This window comes from Arachis hypogaea, chromosome 20, assembly GCF_003086295.3.
Source record: "Arachis hypogaea cultivar Tifrunner chromosome 20, arahy.Tifrunner.gnm2.J5K5, whole genome shotgun sequence".
Classification (NCBI taxonomy): Eukaryota; Viridiplantae; Streptophyta; class Magnoliopsida; order Fabales; family Fabaceae; genus Arachis; species Arachis hypogaea.
Genome location: NC_092055.1, coordinates 24,720,322 through 24,742,840, shown reverse-complemented (window position 1 = coordinate 24,742,840; position 22,519 = coordinate 24,720,322). Strand labels below are relative to the sequence as shown.

Sequence of the window (22,519 nt, the reverse complement as noted above, 5' to 3'; positions counted from 1 at the left end):
TTCTTGAATTCGGGTTTAGTAATGTATCTAGCACACTTCCAGATGATCTCTCTAATATGCAAGTCTTTGAATCGGTTAATGAAATTCTTCCAAATGTGCATCAAGCAGTTGCGATGATACGCATTTGGCATCACCTCCTTCAGGTCAGGCAACAAATCCTGCATCAAATAGCTAAAACAAGCAAGATAATGTACAATTAACAATCATTATGTTGTTCAATTCAGGTTTACATACAAATTGCAAATAGATAATATAGAGTAGTGAGTTAACAACCATTGTAAAATTCAGATCACAATTACATATAAATTGCAAATAGAATAATATAGAGAACCTCTATAACAATCAATGTAAAATTCAGATCACAATTACATACACATTACAAATAGAATAATATAGAGTATTGAGTTAACAATCAATGTAAAATTCAGATCAAAATTACATACAAATTGCAAATGGAATAATTTAAAGTTAAATAATCAATGTAAAATTTATCTTTTGTTGATCGGACATGAAATTCCAACTATGAGTCATTATATATCTTAGGTCTTCTTGAAGGAGAGTTAGAAACCACTACCAGGAGACAGCCTTGTATGATTGATATCCTAGGCCCTTGAACAAAGTTATCAAGTCCCCGAAGTTGACAAAATCAATGTCCATCTTCGAAAACTTTTTTACCTTACCATGCACATAAACAAGCTCACCACCACCTCTTTTAATAAAATTACCCCCATAATGGAAAACTAGCACCACATAGTAATCATCCATCTGAAAAAAATAAACCAATCATTATTATCATTCTGAATTATTTGAACGTGTCTTTCACTTTTCTGCAAAACTTAGTTCTATTTGCATGCAATTTTACTCATGATCAGAGATAACAATTACACAAAACAACTTTTTCCTAACACAAATTTCACTGTCATTCATGTAATAGGTTGCAGTTTATAAATTAAACCTTGACCAACAACAAAATAAACCCACATTACAATATTCATCATGCATCCATTCCCAAACTCCTGTACCAACTAGAATTCTTCTACAGAAAAGGAATTAATGAGGTCAACGAAGCTTACCTTCGCAGACGAAAAGAGATGACAAGCAAACAATACAATCCCTTCACCTTCTCCTTCGACGACTTCACCATTACGCAACAAGGAAGAAACTGGTATTTTCATTTTGGAGGGAGAAACAAAGTATTACTATGACTTTTCAGTTTTGATCTTTGTTATGAAATTTCTGTAATTGTATTGTTGTCTTATGGGTTTTAAAGGAAATGTAGAAAAGCAAAAAGAAGGGCATGGGAGGGGGACTCGAACGGCGTTGTGTTTTTGGTGTGGGGGAATATTTTTTCCCTTAACCATTTCACACCTCCACGTAGCACACTGTAACAACCACGTTAGCAGAACGAAGTTCACGTCAGACATTTCCATTAGGTCTCAAAAGCTCAATGTAACGGAAGGATCTAAATGTCCTAGTTTTGAGAAGATCAAGGACATGAATGTATTTTTCAATCATCAAGAATTTAAATGTCTGCGTGGCAAAATGTCAGAGACCTATTTATTCTTTTCTCCTTTCCTTCTATGTCTGGAATGAGATGTCCTTGTTACATTCCCAAACATCTCACTTAAATGAAGAATAATAACGTTTTAAAACGCTGCTATATATTTTGATATTTTAGTAACCGAACTATAGCATTTATAGCCAAGTTATAAAGTCTTAACCAAGTTATAATGGTCAAATCAATTATTATTATTATTATTATTATTATTATTATTAACAACGGTGCAATACAACTATTTCAACAACCACAATGCAAACACAATTTAAAAACAATAAATCGTTACTAACTAAATTAAGAAAATGTTTTTTTTTTTTATTTTCATTGAATTCACCATCACCAGAGATAGTGATGTTGCACGTTATCCCTATGTTTCGATAAGGCAGTGAGAGAGTGAGTGGGTTGGTGCAAATTGGTACCTCTCCTCTTACTGTTCATATTCGGTATTATGTGTACTAAGCTAAGTAAGGGACGGTGCACATACATATGGTCATGGATATGATGTGGCCACAAAATTGTCATGCATGTGTTGTTTAATTTACTCGTTCAATTTATTTTAGTGGAAACTTCGAACCCCAATCTACTCTACAAAGTGGGAGAGAGGTCCACATATCTATAGGCAAGAAGTTGTGGCTGAAGATTTTCGAACCACTAGGATATGTTTAATTGGTTAATGAAGTTGCCAATAATGATATGAAGGTGACTTACAACTATAGTAGCTAGGCTTGCTATAAAATCTTGATGAGGTACTCGATCTCTATTATTAAAAGGAAATTGACTATTATATTATGTAGGATTCCGCTAGGGAGACAATGGACTATTTGTACAATAGGTTATTGAGTTATAAAATGAGCATTCTCCATACTATTTAGAATAACCATCCGAGTACTAGAGATAATAAATATCTTTCTAAAAGCTTAAACTGATTTTGGGGTCCACTAAAAATCGAACTTTTGACCTTTCAGATCTAGCGCTCTAATACCATGTCATGATACCACTTATCCCAAAAGTTTCAGCTGATGGAAAAATATAACACTAATGGTTATATCTCTAATATTCCATAAACATCCATTGTACACATTATACAAAGAAGAGTGCTAAGGGGTCAGCAGATTTTGTGAGTTGTAGCCATCAATAGTATATTTAATGGTGTGAGATTTCATCTAATGGTAAAAAATCACTCATTTTTCTTTTACTGACTAAATATTGGCTAAATTTTGATAAATCTGCTGCCCCTAAACTTTCCCTTATACAAATATTTCATTACCTCTTTATACTTTTCCTATTATGTAATATGTATCCTATTATATCATTCCTAGTTCGTTAATAATTATCCATTTTATATCTAGAGAGGCTCCAACTCTTTTGGATATATTCTTCTTCTTTTTATAGAAAGTTCTCAAACAAAACCAAATCTTCTCCCCGACCTCCAAAAGGATGTTAGATTGTATTTGTTTTAGTGTAAAGTACTTTAATTAGGTTGTATTTGTTGTAAGGATCGGACAATTATCGTACGGATTTTGTTAGGTAAATAATGATTTTTGTGAACAATATAAACGATGAGTTTTAAATTAGTAAATTTGACCCAATAAATTAAAAACACACTACACCGCTAAATTATCCACCTAATCTTAATATTAGAATTGAACATCTAATATATCTATTGTTCACATTATTTAATATTTTCATTGTGTACCTATACTTTTTTTTATCGTAAATATAATTGTTATAGTAGTAATTATAGTGATAGTAAAAAAATATTTTTGGAGAATTTTTTTTTAATTTTGAGTAAAAAATAAAATAAAATAAAATATTTAAAATAAAATAAGTCGCTTTAAAATTTATTTTTAATAAAAAATATTAAAAATTAAAATATTTTTTTTTTGTTTATGTTTGTGTCTGTTACAGTAATACAGGTATATTGTTTTTTTATAATAAACATTTAAAAAAGACATAGTTGCATACAAATAATCATGTATTTTGTATGACTCTAAAATGTTAAAATACAAATTTATGGTGCGAGATATATATTTAGATGGTCTTTTATTGTACAATGCAATTTTAGCCTTAATAATTTTTTGAAATTCTAAAAATATACTATTAGAGAAATTGAGAATACAAGAAAGAGTTCTAAGAATAGAACTGAAGTCGTGTATATATGAGAGAAGAATGACAAGCTTAGAATTGGAAAGAAGAGAAACTTTGATTTGTATTGCGTGAATGAATTTTAGAAAATATGTTAGTATCATACACAACTTTTTATTTATATCTATCACTCTAATCAACTATGACTAGACTTAATTTTAGAAACACTAAGCAGATTTTGAGAAATTTGAAAGATAAGTCAGTTTTTAAATGATGCAAAATTGAAGAGCCTGGGTTAAAAATTTGTATACCTTAACCATTACCTATATAGAGATGCTCATTTTTAATTTGATTTTCAGTAGCTTGTACAAGATTAGAAGGGCCATCAACAGTGACATAATGAGAAGCTCCTAAATCTGAAGCTCCTTAGATTGGTGAAAAAATGCTTGAGATGCCTCAAAAATTTAATCAAGATATATGTCTAGGTCTGTTGCAGATTTGACAGAAAATTCTTTGAAAATTTTGAGAGTAGAAGCTAGAGCTTTGAGTCAGATTTACAATAGGAATTGAGATATATATCTCATTTCTTGAATCTTTGTAGTATTGATTTTGTCTCTATGACTATAATTTGTCCCATTTTGGACATCATTGTTAAAATAAATTTTTAGTATTTCATATCATAAAACTACTTATTTAAAAAATTTAAACGGATAAAAAAAGATAAATAAATAATTATATTTTTAACATAATGACTCTCAAACTATTAAAGAAGGAGAGCAAGATTGCTTAACAAAGACTAACACTAACGGCTAGTTCTAACCGAATTTTAATTAGTTTGTTAGATATAGTTAGTTAAAGATGCTTTTCTTGATGAATCTTTACTTGAAGAGTTGGGTTAGAGTGAGCTTATATATTGTTGCTACTCAACAGTGTAAGGGATGTACTCTTCTAATAAGTCAATAATATATTTGTTCAATTACTTCTGTTATAAGTCACTATTTTTTTTTTCTCAAAATTCTATTTTTCTACTATACACAGTATTTTGATTTGTGTTTTAGCAATAGTCTATTTTTATTTTTTTTTTCAGTTTTTTTATACATAGATAATAATGACGCAAATTAATTTTGTTATGGAGAGTGAGTAAGTGTTGGACCACGTTATGGAGAGAAGGAGAGCTTTACCGGCATATGGTGTCAAGCACATAGAAATCGGACGGTGCGAGGGGTAGGAGTACAACTCGGACCCAGCGAATTGTTTACCTTATTCAAAAAAACATATAATAATCAAAACGTACTCTCCGATTTCATTTACGGTAATTATTAAAATTTTATTCATTCACAACTCGCAGGGTCCGATAACCTTGATGTGAACTTCATGTACTCCCTCCATACAAAACGGACCATCCGATTTGCTTAAAAAAAATTTAACAACACTAAAATCGGATGGTCTGATTTCTTAAAACCAAATCTGAGAAAAACTGTCCCACAAATTAGTCTAACACCTTTATATATCATAACCACGCACAACACAATTACAGTTCCATATCCAAAAAAATCAGCCTAATAATGATTGAATTCTAAATTTCTTTTATTAAAAGGTATAGTATCTCATAATAATTATAAGTATTTTTATAATTATACGCAAGTAACACTATACATAAAAATATAATTAAAAAAAAATTGAAGGATGGCGTGGGGTATGATCTGCTTAGTAAAAAGACTGTTATATCCCTTAAATTTAACACATGATAATAAGTGTTTAGTTTTGACGCTGTATATATATAGCTACCACCACTAAGTTCTCTCTTACCATATTCTCTTCTCTTCTCGATCTCTATCAATTAAGGTCTAATGGAAGCGAAAGCAGATGCAGATTATACACAAGATGGCACTGTTGACTTCCGCGGTCAACCTGCAGTTCCATCTAGAACTGGAAAATGGAAAGCCTGCGCCTTTCTTGTTGGTGAGAACAATATTTAAGGCTTTCTTTTTATTAGATCTGCAATGTTCAGTAATCTTGGTTAACTCGAATTATATATTTCAGGGTATGAAGCATTTGAAAGAATGGCGTTCTATGGAGTAGCTTCAAACTTGGTTAACTACCTTACAAGAGAGCTCCATGAAGACACAGTTTCATCAGTGATCAGTGTGAATAACTGGTCAGGATCTGTTTGGATAACACCAATTCTTGGCGCATACATCGCTGATTCTTACTTGGGTCGTTTCTGGACTTTCACAATTTCTTCTCTCATTTATGTCCTCGTAAGTCATTTCGATATACCCTTACTTTTAAACATTACTTTTTCATTATTCAATCTTGAGACATAACTATATGCGCCATCCACGAATACACTTGAAGTAATTAAGGATTTGTTTTCTATTTTTCGTGGCTAATCGTGTCTACAATTATTTTCTAAGAAATCGATGTAGAGTTGATTGTTTGGACTATATTTCATGTTACCTACTCCCAACGAAATACCAAACAATTCCATTATTGCACCCAACAAAAAATGTCTATTGGATTCATTATATAAATATTCAACTAAATGAAAAAGACATAAGTTGATGGAAAAAAACGTTAAGTGGATCCAAATTTATGAAGTGAATACAACAGGTTTTTTTTTTTTTTCACTTATTATCAGTCTTCACTACTAATCACTAACTTAATAAAAATAGATAATTTCTATTTGGCCTTTTAATAAAAATAGATAGATTTGGCCGTGTGGACTCTATAATAAATTAGAATTTTTTCTTCCTTTGTAAATTTATGACTGGAGATTTTGCCAATGAGTTTTAAATAAACAAAAAGCAGATAAATAGAATGGAGAAGGGAAAAAAAAAGATTTATTCCTTAAATAAATAAAAAATCATCCCATTTGCAACGGTTTATATATGCATGATTTGTCAACTGTCATAGCTAATTGGCTATTATTTAATATTAGCACATAGCCCCACCATGATGAAGTTATTATTGCCTCATCTCAACCTTGACAAATTGATTCCCTCAATTTCATTTTTAATGCTATTTTATTTTTTAAAGATATAGTTTTATGAAGGAAAAAAAAGGGTTAAAAAGTGGGATACAAGAATTAAGGAGATTTTTAAATTATATAATATGTACGACATCTCTTTTGAATATTCATTTATAAATAAAGATAAAGTAATCGAAATTCAAGAAAATGCTAATCCTTTTGGCAGCTTATAAAAGAACTGATAAAATATTTTTAATAAGAAAAAAAAAACTAATTTTAATTACTATCATGTAATTGATAGTAACAAAAGGATATATAGATATTTTCTTACTCATTTTTGTCCCTTTATTTTTCCTTTTTAATTTGTTTTTCAATTAAAGGTACACAATTCTTTAACAACTAACACTGAGGATTACTATACCCAACAGAATGTAACTAAAAATGGCTTGAAGTTCTAACACATACATGTAGCCATGCATGGACCATTACATATAAATCGTTGTTAGAATGATACCTTCGTTTTACCTAAGTTTTGTGGTAACTTAAAAGTGATTTATGACGTGATATATATAAAAATATTTATGTGATAGAAATATAAAATTTGATTTAACTTTTTTCTTCTTTTAAATAAAGATAGAATTTTATAATAAGATTTATGACAAAGTTGGGAGTAGGCGTATGTGATTTGTGGGTTGAGCTTATAATAAGCTGCATGCTTGAGGCTTCATATTCCTTATTTTTAAAGTTTTCTCATCACCTTAATTTTATTTTGAAGAGAAAATGACCTTCTCTTCTTCTGTAGGATGTTTAAATAATATTTTTCTTTCTTTTGTTTATCAAATATATATATATATATATTATAAAATTAAAATAATATATAGTTTAGTTTATTTGATCATAATACATTTCAATGATCATTATAATTATATATATAAATTAGTAATAATTACTTAGTTTATAATGATAATAAAATATTATTTTAATTTATTTATTTTTAATATTTTATCATATAATTTTATATATATTTAATTTAAAATTTTTTATATATTTCATGATTGATGATAAAAAAATGAAATATTAAGTTAATAATAAATATATGCTTATATTATTATCAATCAAATATTTAATATATCACTAATTTATATAATTATGATGATTATTAAAAAGTATTTTAGTGAAATAAACTAAAATATATATTACTTTAATATTACAAGAAAAAAAACATACATTTTATAAATTGAGAGAAAGGGTTGTTATTTAAAAATTTTGTAAAAGAGGAGAGTGGCATTTTTTATATTTTTAAATGTTATGTGTGCGTGCGTGCCCGTAATCATGTGTCCAAGTGCCCATGTTATTATTAGTTACTAAAATTATTATGAAAATCTTATAAAAAAATGACGATGAAAATTAAATTTTAGATGAAAAAATTAATTTAAAAATACTAATGTTCTAAAAAGTAAAAATCAATATAATAACTCATTAATTGTGAAAGTAATATAATATTGATCACTTTTGAATAAATATATATTTGTAGAATAATTGTGGCAATATTTTTTTATTGTGTATTATTATTGGCCAATATATTGTTATTCTATTTGATGACCATTTGTGTTTTTTACATATATAGCATATATTTTTTACCAACTTTTAATTTTAAAATTGATTAATAAAAAGGCGAGAGACAAAAAAAAGGATAGTACCATCGTTTCTCCAGCAGAAAAAACCCTAAAGAAAATAAAAGCCATAATACGAGTAACACACTACTAATATTATTTAGTTATTAATTTAATTTTTTTTAGTTTAATAATTGAACAACATATTTTTAAAAAAATAATAAATTTGAATAATTGTGAGGGCACATGACAGGGAATGAGTCTGCTGAGCATAGGTGTGTCCCTGAAGAGGTTGAAGCCATCAACCCAAATTACATTCTTCTACACAGCACTCTACACAATAGCAATCGGAGCCGGCGGCACCAAGCCCAACATCTCCACCTTCGGCGCGGACCAATTCGACGACTTCAATCCGAACGAGAAAGAACTGAAAGACTCGTTCTTCAATTGGTGGATGTTCACCTCATTCCTTGGGGCCCTAATTGCCACCCTAGGCCTTGTTTACATTCAAGACAACTTAGGCTGGGGATTGGGCTACGGTATTCCTACGGTAGGTCTACTCATTTCGCTCCTCGTATTCTACGCCGGCACCCCCATGTATCGCCACAAGGTTAACAAGACCCGCAGTCCCGCCACGGAAATCATGAGTGTTCCCATTGCTGCTTTTAAGAACAGGACCCTTCAATTACCCACTCACCCTTCACTCCTTTATGAAAATGACTCTCAATATTATCTTACTACTGCCAAACGTCAAATTCATCACACTCCAACTTTCAGGTTAGCACAATTTGGTTTGTGAAATTTCAATTATCTTTTTTTAGTCTCAAACTTTGCAAACAAAAATATTAATAAAGCACGGTCATGATAACCAAAATGCCATGTTGAAATTTATAAAACGATCCAATTTTGATTTTGGTGTTCAAATAGCTCAAAAACAATGTTAGATCACTTGTTTTAAGAGAAAAAATTTTAATAAATATTATTTACGATGTATTTTTTTAACTATTTGAATGTCAAAACAAAAATGAATTTGTTTTACAAAATCTAACATGACATTTAGCTGTCTACGTCACCGTTTTATTATCGTCTGTTTGTCGAAAATTGTCCTAAAAACTAACATAAGTCACATTTGCCAAGTTTAGGAACTAAATAAAGACAATTAAAAAGATTAAATTAAAACTCGCATACAAGTTGATGGACCAAATTAAATATTATCTCATTTTTTTCATTACAGTAATTATATTGTTTGAAAATTAATATACTATTATTTTCACATAAAATTAATATAAAAATTAGTTAAATAATTTAATATTTTTAATTAAATTATCATTTAATAATTTTTATCTATCAATTTAATACAAAAATAACTACGTGTGAATGTCAATCTTTTTAAAGTTAGCAATTTATTGATTTAAATTTTGCCAAAAAGATTATGGTTTTGGTTTAAAAAATTTTGGAAAATATATGAAAACTGACTTTAAAAGTCATATCACATATAGATGAGTTAATTAACACACATATATGTAGGATGATAATAGGACCAATTTCATAACCAAAATCACATTATTTTATTTTTTCTTTTTACAGAAACTAAAATTATAAATAGTTAATTTTACAGTGAGAAAAAATTTATTTAATATTTTTAAATCTATAATACTGAATACTATACATAATATTAAGAAAATATTTCGTCCAATTTTTAATAATATTATTTGTTTATTTTAAATCTTAAATCTTAAATCTCTTTTTTTAATACATGTCTAATTCTTTTTGGAATTTTCAAAAAATAATTTTTGGGGAAAAATATGTTGACGCCTTAATACTTAGACAAGGGACAAAAACAAGTAAGATAGTTGAGGAATTAATTAAGGATAGTTGACAAATTAGTGCTAATTTTAGTGGAAGGGGATTTATTTAAGGTGATTTTACTGTTGTATCAATGTATCATGATGATGATATAGCACTCATGCTATTAGTGGTGGTAGTGGCCTTACACATCTTATGGGTGGGGTAACATATATATACAGTAAAACTCTGAACCATCCAACTGGGAAAGGGATATCTATCCAAGCACATTAATTGGATCTTGATTGAAAATCTCTGACAAATTAGATGGTGAATGTCTAAGATTCTGTGTCCCCCCATTTTGATTTTGCTGGGCCATGTGCATCGTATGCAGTCAAAGGATGTTTTTATTATTTAGTCCATTTTTTCAGTGGATAACTAGGGAAACATTATTTGAGGGGAAAGTAATGTTTGGTGACAAATCCATTTTGCATAAGATACCTTCTTACATCCTTTTATTGATGAATTATGAATCATCACTATATTCTCTGATATATTCGCTTTATATTTACAATTCCATATATTATTAATTCTTTTAATAATTTATTATTCTACTAAAAAAAATTCATAAAACAGAGATAAATAATAGCTAATATGTAATATTAGTAAAATATTGTTGTATTTAGATATTTTCAATTTTAAAACGAAGAGAATGGTTTATTCACGGCTAAATAATAAATGACATATATTCAGTAGAAAATATGTATTCACTTCTCATTCCATATGAATTGTAACTTGTGCATATACTTGTTTGAAGAATAATGGGTAGTCAGAATCTCTGAGGAAGCAAGTTGGATTTGTGTCCACACTGACACTACAGTGTGTGACCACTTAAATAACTATGACTTAAAACCACATTGCATGGCTAACACGCCATATATACCACCCATCATTCAACTTCTGTTCCAGGTGCATAAAACACACACGTAGTGGTAATGCATGTGAACACAACATAGGGTGGAATATAATGCATGTTACACTCCAAAGGATAATATCACAAACACTTCTTATTCACATACACATCATCTTTTTATCCTCATTTAGAAACTGATAAAATTACCTATCTCTTCCAATATATTAGATAATATAAGAATTCATATTCAAATCCGTCCCTTAAATATAATATATTTTTTAAATTAATTTTCAAAATATTTTATTAGTTATATTATATTTTAAAAAACGTAACCGTAAATTAAATTGGATTTTTTGTCAGTTAGATGATAACGTGTCACATTAAATGTCATGTGACATGATAACATAATATATTAATACTATGTGTCAAAAATAATTAATTTACACGTTCATGATTATAATTGATTGAACAATTATTTTGTGGCACGTAAATTAACATGCCATATCATCATATTACGTAGTAGTGTAGTACTTAATATGATACATCATCATTTAACTTAAAAAAATGTCAATTTAATTTGTGGTTATATTTTTTAGGGACTAATATGATTAACAAAATTTTATAGGGATCAATTTAAAAAATGAATTCTCTTTCATAGACAAATTTTAGTATTAACTCGATAATATAAGTATTTAACCTCATTAAAGTTTAGGTATAAGTCATTTAAGTTAGGTAACTATATCTGAGATAATAGGCATATAAACTTATTAGGTTGTGAAAAGGAGGTTAGAGACACAATATTTTTGTATTTTCTATATTTTTTAAAACTGAGGACGTAATTCAAATACAATTTTAGTATTTCTATATTTTATAAATTTTGACAGATGACAAATCAATGGGTGTAATATGTAATAATAGCTCTTACTCTTTTGAAGTATAATTTAGCCTATGGCAATATTGGTTACCAAATGATACATGGATAAATCACTGCATAGTTTGTTTTTGCAATCAATCATTTTTCCATGAAGATCAGATCATAACATTTTAATTGGTGTGCAATTCTGTGTGTATTAAGGTTTTTGGACAAGGCTGCAATTAGACAAGAGAGTACTAGTGGTTCCCCAAGAGCACCATTAACAGTAACACAAGTTGAAGGAGCAAAACTCATATTTGGAATGGTCACTATATGGCTGGTAACACTGATTCCCAGCACCATTTGGGCACAAATCAACACCCTCTTTGTGAAACAAGGCACCACATTGGACCGAAAACTCGGCTCCGATTTCAGAATCCCAGCAGCATCTCTTGGAAGCTTTGTCACACTCTCCATGCTTCTCTCAGTGCCAATGTACGACCGGTTCTTCGTCCCCTTCATGCGCCAGAGAACCGGCAACCCCAGAGGGATCACATTGCTCCAGAGACTTGGAATTGGGTTCTCAATGCACATCATAGCTATTGCAATAGCTTATGCAGTGGAAGTTAAGAGAATGCATGTTATAAAGGAAAACAATGCAATTGGTCCTAAAGATGTTGTTCCTATGAGCATATTCTGGCTATTGCCACAATATGTTCTTATTGGTATAGCTGATGTGTTTCATGCAGTTGGATTATTGGAATTCTTCTATGATCAATCCCCTGAAAACATGCAGAGTCTGGGCACAACTTTTTTTACTAGTGGAATTGGTGTTGGGAACTTCTTGAACAGCTTTTTGGTGACTATGGTTGACAAGATCACAGGGAAGGGTGAGAGTAAGAGTTGGATTGGTGATAATTTGAACGATTGTCACTTGGATTACTACTATGGATTCCTGTTGGTGTTGTCAAGTGTGAATTTGATGGTGTTTCTTTGGGCTTCAAGCAGATACATTTACAAGAAGGAGTCTATAATGGTCAAAGATGGACTTTGTGTTGAAATGGAGGAGAATCCATCTATGGATGCATCTCTTGGATTGCAAGTATGAAAAACCATACTCTGATGCAAGGTACCTATTACGCTGTGTTCGGTTTCTGTTTTGAATTTGTAAACAGCAAAAAGTGAAAGCAGAACAGAACATGCCCTAAGCAAACTAGAGTATAAAAGATAAAGTAAGAAAAATAGTTAATATGGCAAGGCATATGTTAAATAACCAATTGTATATTTGGCACAAATTCATATCAGATTGTAATTTGAATTTAATTGGCCCCGGATAGGTAATTTTTCGAGTTAATTCAGATTCACAAGTTCGTTTAGAATTTACGGGGGAAAATGTATAAATATCATCGTTATAAATAACAGTCATACATGTAGTCGACCCTACTTAATGATATGCAAGTAATGAAATGCTAGTAGTTTTGCAGTAGTTGTTTAGCAGCTTTAATTTGTGCCAACATAATTTCATGTGCCAATGCTATTTTTCATATATTTTAATTGAGGTCCCTCTATCAATGCAAAAAGTCAGTAAATAATTTAATGTTGAAAAAAATGGGGTCATGAGCAAATTAAAGGAGAATAGATAATTAAATGAATATGGAGGACCAAGATCTAGTTCATTTCTTAGCGAACAGAAGTTTGATTCAACATTCAGTTTGTATACATTGAATTGAGTTAAGAGGTAAGAGGTTAGCACTGACAAGGATGACACTGAGATTTCACACTCAGCTTTATGTGTCAAGAAAATTAGCTACCTTGATGACAGAAACATCCAAATTAGATTCAGTAAGAATTTTCTTTGTTCGTTTCTTCTTATGGCCTTTTTCTTTGTTTGTTTTCTGTGTTTACTGTTAAAGAATCCAATCCTCAGCAAAATATTAGAGCTTCTAATTCTAAATTTCCATGTGAAAAATGCTACTAGAAGTGAAGAGCCGGCATCTCATACATTTCTTGCAGAAATACAATTGATTTAATAAACAACCAATAGAATACAATCAGTGTATAACAATTGACTTTATCTGTAACCAAGTAATAATAAGGTTGGTATAACTTGGTATGGTGTAATGACAATTAAGAATTCATCAAACATTCTTAATTCTCAAACAAGACCATGTATAGTATATATGGTATAAATATAAACAAATGAATTACAATAGTAACTTTGTCACAAGAAGTCACTTAGCTAGAGGTAAGTATTAATTCAAAGTATAAAATCATATGAATCCCTTTTTTTTAAGTACACAAACATATATAGTTGCTATTGCTGTTGCTGCTCACCTTGCCAAACTGAGACAATATCTTTCAAAGCTGGTTTTATATCTTCCTTCAATATCTTCTGGTATTCTATTGTATCACCACATGATCTCTTGATTTCAACCAAATGGAAAGAGGGGGCAAACTCGAATATTTCGACATCAATGGAAAGTGGCCCTTTCCTACCTTCCCTGGATCTCTCTAGTCTAAACAGGCCTCCATCCTTCTTAGCTATCTTCAACCCCAGAACTTGAGCGATATTCTCCAACGTGGAAATGATTGATGAAGCAGAGTTCATGGATGTAAATTTCATTACACCATCCTGTTCATCAATGCTTGCAAAAAGGCCAGACAAGTCAAGCCCGGCAGAAAGAGAAATTATATCGAAAGCATTTAAGTTATAGTTAACCAATGCTTGATTTGCCTCTGCAGAAGAACTTCCACTGTCACATAGGCCGAGAACTTTATCTGAATCAGCTGAAGCTGAATCTGGACCCTCTCTCCGCTTTTGATCTGATCTCAAATTGAGCCCCTTTCTGAACCAAGAACTTTCCATAACTTTTGCAGTGGATATCCTTGTTTTTGGGTTGGGATCAAGGATCCTTGCTAATAGTCTGCGCGCTTCAAATGAAAACCAGTTGGGAGATTTGTATTCTGCTTTGGTAATTTTCCTGTACAGTGCCATAAGATTCAAATCATAGAATGGCAAATGACCAGCCAAGAGAACATATAAGATCACTCCACAAGACCATACATCGGCTTTGGCTCCATCATAACCCTTTCGACTTATAACCTCAGGAGCGACGTATGCAGGCGTTCCACAAACGGTTTGCAGCATGTTGGCTTGGCTATGAGACTCAACTAGTGCACTCAGTCCAAAATCTGCTACCTTAAGAACACCATTATCATCCAAGAGCAAGTTTTCCGGCTTCAAATCCCTATGATAAACACCCCTTCTGTGGCAAAAATCGACAGCACTGATCAGTTGTTGAAAGTACCTCCTTGCCATGTCCTCATGTAGTTTACCTCTTGCTACCTTGTTGAATAGTTCACCCCCTTTTGCATATTCTATGATGAAGTAAATCTTGGTTTTGGTGGCTAAGACCTCATAAAGCCGCAACACATTGGGGTGCTTAACCAGTCTCATAATAGATATCTCTCGCTTGGTTTGATCCATCATCCCAACTTTCAGAATTTTCTCCTTGTCGATCACCTTAATGGCGACACTGTCACCGGTTTTGAGGTCCCTTGCATGGTAAACCTTTGCAAAGTTTCCTTGGCCTAATAGCCTGCCAAATTCATACTTTTGCATCAAAACATTCCCCCTTTTCTCCATTTCTCAGACACAATTCCTCAAACACAAAACAAGCACCCCGGTCTTGTGGTGCTTTCAAGCTTTATAAGCAAGGAACCTTTCTTTATCAAGTATATTTGCCTCAAAATTCACACTATCACCAAATTCCTTGTGTGTTTACAGCAATAGACGCATTCATCCGAATCCGTGGTTCTTGCCTACAAATTATGTAGATAAGGTACTCGATCAGCAATGTTCAGGAGGTGCATACAGCAGCATCCCCAGTCTCAATTCAAATTCTCTCCCTAATAGTGATAAGAAAAATTACCCAAAAACAGAAAAACAATGCCAGTTTTAAAAATCATACAAAATACAATGATCAATATTCCAATATAAAGACATAACACATAGTCATTTATGAAATTGATTCAGAACAGATGCAAATTCCACTGAAATAATCCAGTGAAGAACAAAGGGAATTACAAACTCACATAGCTAAAAACTAATCACATGTTCATCTAAAACCAGAAATGAAACAAAAAAACAAAAGAAATGCAAATCAACCTGTTCAGTTTCTCTTGATCGATCATCCGAGACACAGAATAATAAGCAACTAAGAAATGCCAAAGGAAAGATCACCTGAACTTCCAAAATTTTAACGAGCATAAGAAGGAAGCATATAAAGCTAAAGAAGAATATAAAGACAGAAGAAAGCAAAAAAAGGAAGCATTACCGTTTGAAGGGAAGAAGAGAGAGTGTGTGAGAGAGAGAGAAAGAGAGAAAGAAAGAAAGGCAAGAATGATATATATATATATATGAGGTTAATGCAAAGCAGGAAGTAATAAACTCATGTTGTAGTTGTAAAGGGCAGTTTTGGGGTTCCCCACACTACTTTAAAATTAGTGACAAGCACAACAAAAGGGAAGGTTCCCAAAGGTGGGGTACACAGTACACTATCATGTACTCAATTCATGCATTCAATATTAATTCTATTTCATTCCAAATATAATTTAAAGAAAGTAGAAAATCCTTATTACATATATAATAATTATAACCACTTATTTATATATTTTTTATTATATCTTTTCTATCTCTTTTAACTATTTTATAGTAACCAATTGGTTAATGTGGAGTGTGTATATAAGAATTTCTCTTAATTTAATTGAAAAACATTTAAAACTTTTACATTATTAGCCAATGAAAAGTGATTTGTGTGAGTAAAGATAATTTATCAATAATTATTATATATGTCATAAAGAGTAGTTTATTCTTTATTTTAGAGGGAACATAGTAGAATTCACCTAATTATTTATCATGATTTTTAAAATATAAAAAAAATAAGTAAAACGAAATCCAAAAAAATCATATACAAGGTGGTTAAAAAAGATTATGTATAAATAATTTTATTATAAACATGATATATGATAAGACTCAATGATATTATTTAATTAATATAATAAACTTCACCTAATGAAATAAGATTTTGATGTTTTTTGTTATTACAATCATGTCTCTTAAATCAAGTTACTAGTCTAATTAAGAAAGAAAGCAAAAGTATGATAAAAAATAAATAAATAATTATAATTAAACATAGAATAAAATAATTGTATTTTATAAAAATAGTAAAATTAATCTCTTAATAAATTATTCAAATTAAAGTCTTTTTCCGTCTCAAAAAAAAAAATGAAAGTCTTTTCTTCTCTCTCTTTAACTCTCCTCAAAGGGTACCATCAAAGATTTGTGTATTGTGTGCACTTGCTAGGTTGGTGGTGGAAATGGCACCACCCCAAACAACGAAAGTAAAGGTGACAATGACAATTTATTTGAATTACGTATTGTGAGATCCTACCACACTTGTATGAGATTTTTCTTTGGTTGAAAAATTTAAACTAACCATTTTTTTTTTCGTAGATTTTGATGTCTTTGTCACCCTTTTTAAAAGTAAAATAATGTTTTTGGTTGGAATATGCTCCCGGACTCCCGGTATCTGCTTTGATAAATCAAATTTGACTATTGATATATATATATATATATATATATATATATATATATATATATATATATATATATATATATATATATATTTATGTGGTATATTCTTTTATTTTGAGATTACTTTTAATAATTACAATAATGTATGTGTAATGTATGAGTAAAGAGTTTTATTATTTGAGAGAATTTGGAGATTCATCAATCACATCATAAGGTAGTGGAACACATTTTCGTTTATGCGCTTGATGTCTATGAAAAACATTTTACTTTTAATTTCAATGTAATATATATTATATATGTTATTTAGATAGTAAATTTTACAACATAATTATACTCTCTTTTTTTCTTCACAAGATGTATATGCCCAATCTTACTCGTACTCGATGATTGACTAATCCTCCTCATTTATGTGCCCAACCTAAGAGTCGTTAGTAAGAAGATGCTCTAACATTTTCTTCCATATTCGATTTTGTCTGAAAATTCTATGAGCCGTTAGTAGAAAGACGTTTCATATCTTCTTTTTTATATTCGAACCTGAACCCCCCTTGGTTAAAGACTTAAAGACCTTAATTCACCTCCTTTTCCTTTTTATTAGGTTTATTGTGGGCTACAACATAATCATACTTTTTATACCAAGGAATACTTTGTTTGCTTTTGGCATAGATATAATTATTTATATTGCTTTTTTTAATCGATTTAAATTTTAAAAAAAAGTGACATTATGTATAATATTAGAGTTCTATATTCAAAAAATCTAAAGTTCGATCCTTAACGAACCAATATATATAGCATAAGGCAAATAAAAAAAATTTTAAACAAAAAAAATAATAATAAACAAATCTAAAAGATGTTCCTATTTAAAGAAACGTGTTAGAGATATAATCATTTATATTTTTTCCTCTTATCAACTCAAATTTTTGAAAGAAAAAATATTTTTATATAGTGTGAGACTTAATTATAAAAATTTAAAGTATAGAAAATTATTTATAAATTTAGTAAAATTATTAAACTTTAAGATTAATTGCACCTAAATAATTTGATTGAAAAAATTTTTAACACTAGAATTATTCTTTATTTAGAATGTTATTCATTTTAAATTTGCAAAATGCATTCCAAATATTTGATGGAATTAGTATTGGACCTATAGCCCATAGCTCAATTAGAGAATATCGAAGTGCTAACTGGTTGACAAGGAGGAGCTTAGATGGTGAATTAGGATTTAGATTCTTCTACATAGCTCCCAAGAATTTAGAAATACGGTTACAAGATGTTCAGGAGACTGTACTTACTCGTACTATGTTCGGGAGACTGTACTTATTCGTACTATTGATTGATGTAATTCAAGACTGTAGTGTTTTTTTTCTTGGGCCTAGGCCCCTTTTATTACAAAAACAAAGAGTATAATGTAATAATGTGAGATAGGCATAATGTAATAGGAAACTCTACTTTCTCTCTTTGGTCCTATCCTTAGGAATTTCTTTCTTATTCTCTCTGAATTTCCACCTAATTCTCTATCTCTTTATACAAATTCATATTAAATGGTACTTTTATTGAACATTATGCAAATTTTCCATGATGATTCACCGAACTCGATTTGGAATCAAATTCAAACTAATTTCAACGCTTGAATTCACATTATCAAAAACTGAACAAAATACATGAAGAAATTAAAGCAACTTGCGCTAGAATTTGTGCAACTTTGAACGATAATCAACAAATCTAACAGCAACCAATATTCCAGATTCAAGCTAAATCAGAATAAGATTTTCAACCAATCAACAATAAATTCAACAAATTCAGAAGCATAAAATACTACAAGAAAAATGTTGAGTACCGTCAAATTTATCGTAGAAAAACCAATTAACATTCGACGGTATAAATCTCGCTGGTAAATATTTACCGTCGGATTTTTTTCATCCAATGGTAATTACCGTCAGATTCTGCGACGAATTTCCATCTCGGAAAACCAATTGGTCATCTGTGGATTTTTTGACAGTATTGTTGGTGCCAAAAAATATTGTTTCGCGCACTATTGTCATCGAATTATTTCTACGGTAAATCCGACGGTAATGTCAAATTTTTTTAAAGAATTTGAAATGAATGATCAATTTTAATTTTAATTTTAAATTTATTTTTCATACAATTATTGTTCAATTCATAAATAATGAAAACTTATTATTTAAAATAAATAATGCAATGTTCAAATAAATTAAAAGTCAAGTGCATCAAATAAATACAATCAAACAGTCAAACGAAACATTAATAACTACAGATCCAAGTAGTCCTCCTCCTCCTCCTCCTCGTCGTCGGTCCTGTGGCCTTGAGTCGGAGGCGCATAAGGTGGTGATGTTTGTGTGCCATCAGTAGGGTCGATGCCAGATGCGCGCATTTGAGCCTGGTACACCTCCATCTGAGCCTCCATACGCTGAAGCCACTCCAGCGACTCCCTCCACTCCAGTCTGAGCTCATCTGTAGACATCACGCAGAGAGAGGATCTCCTGATACCTCTCCAGATAATCGTTTAGCTCCTAATCCTGCTGATGAAGGCTGCGTTGGAGCTCCTGCATCTGCAGCCTTAAATCCATGCCTTCCTCGGGCTCGACGGCTCGAATGGTGGTAGAGCCTGACGACGGACTCAACGTGGAGGTGTGGATGCTGTTTGCGAAGAACGACCTCAGCTTGTATATGCGGTTCTTGTACGGCGCTGAGATGGTCTCGCGCCAAACCACATCAGGATCGACAACTGAAGTTGCAGAGCCATCAGCGGCGGTGTCCTCCCCACTTTGCTGAGATTGCTGAGTCGCGACCTGTAGTCTTTGTGTGTAGGAATCCTGTGTAACACAAGTTATTGTGATTAGTACGACAGATATATAGTTAACCTCTAAAAATCTTATAGCAGAAGATAATTAGATGTATGTTTACTCACATAATGGTCTTGAGACTGCTAATCAGCAAATCTCACTTTGTTCTCCTTCAGCGTGTGGGTGTACTTGAACGTCTTCGCCAATGTCGCCTCGCGATCCAACGATTTTGACTACACATGTTGCATTGAAATACAAAATGATTAGGATGCCTAGTAATGATATGCAAGAGAATATAACTAAGTTATTAACAAAACTAAAGTCAATACATACCAACCTAGCCTTGATCTTCATGAAGGTCGCTGAGCCGCCGGTATACTTGGATAACCTGGTCGATGCCTTGTTAGATCTGTTGATGAGACGCTGATGCCTAAATCCCTTATCGGTCTCCTAATGAACTAACAGAGCTTTCTTTATTTCCAATCAGAGATACGCCGTCAGGTGGTCCCTCCCCTGACGAACATCATCCAGCATCTGCTGGAGCCGCCAACCTATTCTATGGTCAAATATCTTTCGAACGGTCAGATCGTGATTAGCGTCTCACATAAAGTGCAGCTGCAACAAAGAAACTTTAAAATTAGTTAAGCAAGATAGAGGATATAAACTAGATAAAATAGTTTGAAACTGAAAAAAGAAAAGTAATTACCGCCTATTTCTCAAACCATCGCTGTCTGATCTCAAGAAGGATCTTCTTGTAGCTGGGCCAGGAGTGGTCATACATCAGCTTGATGACATTGGTCATCTCCTGAGTACACGTATTGTTGTTTGGCACAAACCTAACAACAACCCACAAACAAAACAATATGGCAATTCCAGAATCAGGCAACCAACTAAACCTAAATCCACTAAATAGGAATCAATTTTCATGAACTTTCAACAATAACCATAATTAGTAAACGGAAAACAATAACCAGGCAACCAACTAAACTTAAATCCACTAAACATGAATCATTTTTTATGAACTTTCAACAATAACAATAATCAGTAAACAGGAAACAATAACCAGGCAACCAAATAAACCTAAATCCACTAGGTAGGAATCATTTTTCAGGAACTTTCAGTAATAACCATAAATAGAAAATACATGAGACTCAAAGTGATACTTACCCGGTGTCACCATCAGGCCAAATCCTCATGCATACGATGGGAGGTGGTGGAAGGGCATCAGCTGCCTTACTTCTGTGGTTGGACACCGGGGCCACGGCATCCTATCACTGGAGGCGGTATTGCCATGGATGTGGGCTGCTGAGTGGTAGGAGGCAATGTCGTCGCCATAAACGAAGGCACGTAGTTGGGGTTAGGGAGCATGATGAACAGCTGGTCCGCTAAACCCGCAACCTGTGGCGTCACCAGGGAGAGGATCCAGAAGTTCCAGAGGTACTAGAAGAAACCCTCCCTCTACCCCGACCATGGCTATGACCACAACTAGCAACCTGATCCACAACACCTCTACTTGTCGTCATGTTTGCAAATAGCATACCAATTAACAGAAATTCAGCACAACAAATTAACAATAAATTATAAAATTACCTAGGTAATTTCTATAACTAATACCGCAACATTAAGTCCAACATTTGATAATCTGAATAGCAACTGTCTTAGAATACAACCATATCAACCATAATGTGCATCATTAGATCTAAATCAGACACTAAGTGTGGACAATACTTCAATCAAGCAACTTGGCAGTTACACATAACATACATACACAAAACTCAATTAGCAAATAGTATCCAATGCATTACAATCCTATATCACAAACAGATTTAATTAACTATGCCAAGCAAAAATCAAACATCCTAAATCACATGGTAGCTACAACATGCAATTTAAAATGGACAATAGACATAGAAGCATATAAATAAACACTTGGCAAGCACATACATCAAAGATGCACAATCAACACAACTAAGTAACAGTTGACAGCTTCTTCTTCAAGTCAATGCTTTTCAACCAAATTTCAGCAATTGTTCAACAAAACAAATAGTCTTTTCACATCAACTCACAAAAACTTAGTATATTCAATACAAAATCAGCAACATTATCCATCAATTCAGTCAATTTCCAACACTTTTACCAATATAACACAAACTAATAATCCTAAAACTAACCTATTCTAACCACCTAAAATTCACTAAAATAAAATAATTAACTCTAGCTAAATTAACTAACTAAAATTAGAATAATGAAATAACCTAACCAAAATAGAATTTGAAGAAGAAAGAGAAACATAGTTCAAAGAAACTTGAAATGCAGAACGGCAGAACGGTGGTCGCCGAAGCTA

At 31.5% G+C, this 22,519-nt stretch overlaps 2 protein-coding genes across 4 annotated transcripts; one reads left to right on the top strand and one right to left on the bottom strand.

The window, feature by feature from the left end:
• The first annotated feature begins 5,285 nt into the window (after nt 1-5,285).
• Nucleotides 5,286-13,264, top strand: LOC112783513 (protein NRT1/ PTR FAMILY 5.1). Its single transcript, XM_025826487.3, has 4 exons — nt 5,286-5,605; nt 5,687-5,904; nt 8,481-9,004; nt 12,001-13,264. Exons 1-4 carry the CDS (start codon nt 5,494-5,496, stop codon nt 12,884-12,886), a joined length of 1,740 nt encoding a protein of 579 aa, XP_025682272.1. The 5' UTR covers nt 5,286-5,493; the 3' UTR covers nt 12,887-13,264.
• A 517-nt stretch (nt 13,265-13,781) lies between these two features.
• On the bottom strand, nt 13,782-16,269 carry LOC112783514 (CBL-interacting protein kinase 18). Of its 3 annotated transcripts, none has more exons than XM_025826488.3 (3): nt 16,116-16,269; nt 15,947-16,021; nt 13,782-15,600 (listed from the first exon to the last, which is right to left on the bottom strand). In XM_025826488.3, exon 3 carries the CDS (start codon nt 15,422-15,424, stop codon nt 14,093-14,095), a length of 1,332 nt encoding a protein of 443 aa, XP_025682273.1. In that variant the 5' UTR covers nt 15,425-15,600; nt 15,947-16,021; nt 16,116-16,269; the 3' UTR covers nt 13,782-14,092. The 3 variants fall into 3 exon arrangements, with proteins under 3 accessions (XP_025682273.1, XP_025682274.1, XP_025682275.1); XM_025826489.3 differs by having other exon boundaries at nt 13,782-15,687; nt 16,116-16,205; XM_025826490.3 differs by lacking the exon at nt 15,947-16,021 and having other exon boundaries at nt 16,116-16,215.
• Nucleotides 16,270-22,519: the final 6,250 nt, after the last annotated feature.

Bases quoted from the DNA above. Each gene is read 5' to 3' on its own strand.
- LOC112783514 (XM_025826488.3), bottom strand. From the start codon at position 15,424: ATGGAGAAAAGGGGGAATGTTTTGATGCAAAAGTATGAATTTGGCAGG.
- LOC112783513 (XM_025826487.3), top strand. From the start codon at position 5,494: ATGGAAGCGAAAGCAGATGCAGATTATACACAAGATGGCACTGTTGAC. The intron at 5,905-8,480 runs GTAAGTCATTTC...GGCACATGACAG, and splicing joins CTTCTCTCATTTATGTCCTC to GGAATGAGTCTGCTGAGCAT. The intron at 9,005-12,000 runs GTTAGCACAATT...GTGTGTATTAAG, and splicing joins CATCACACTCCAACTTTCAG to GTTTTTGGACAAGGCTGCAA.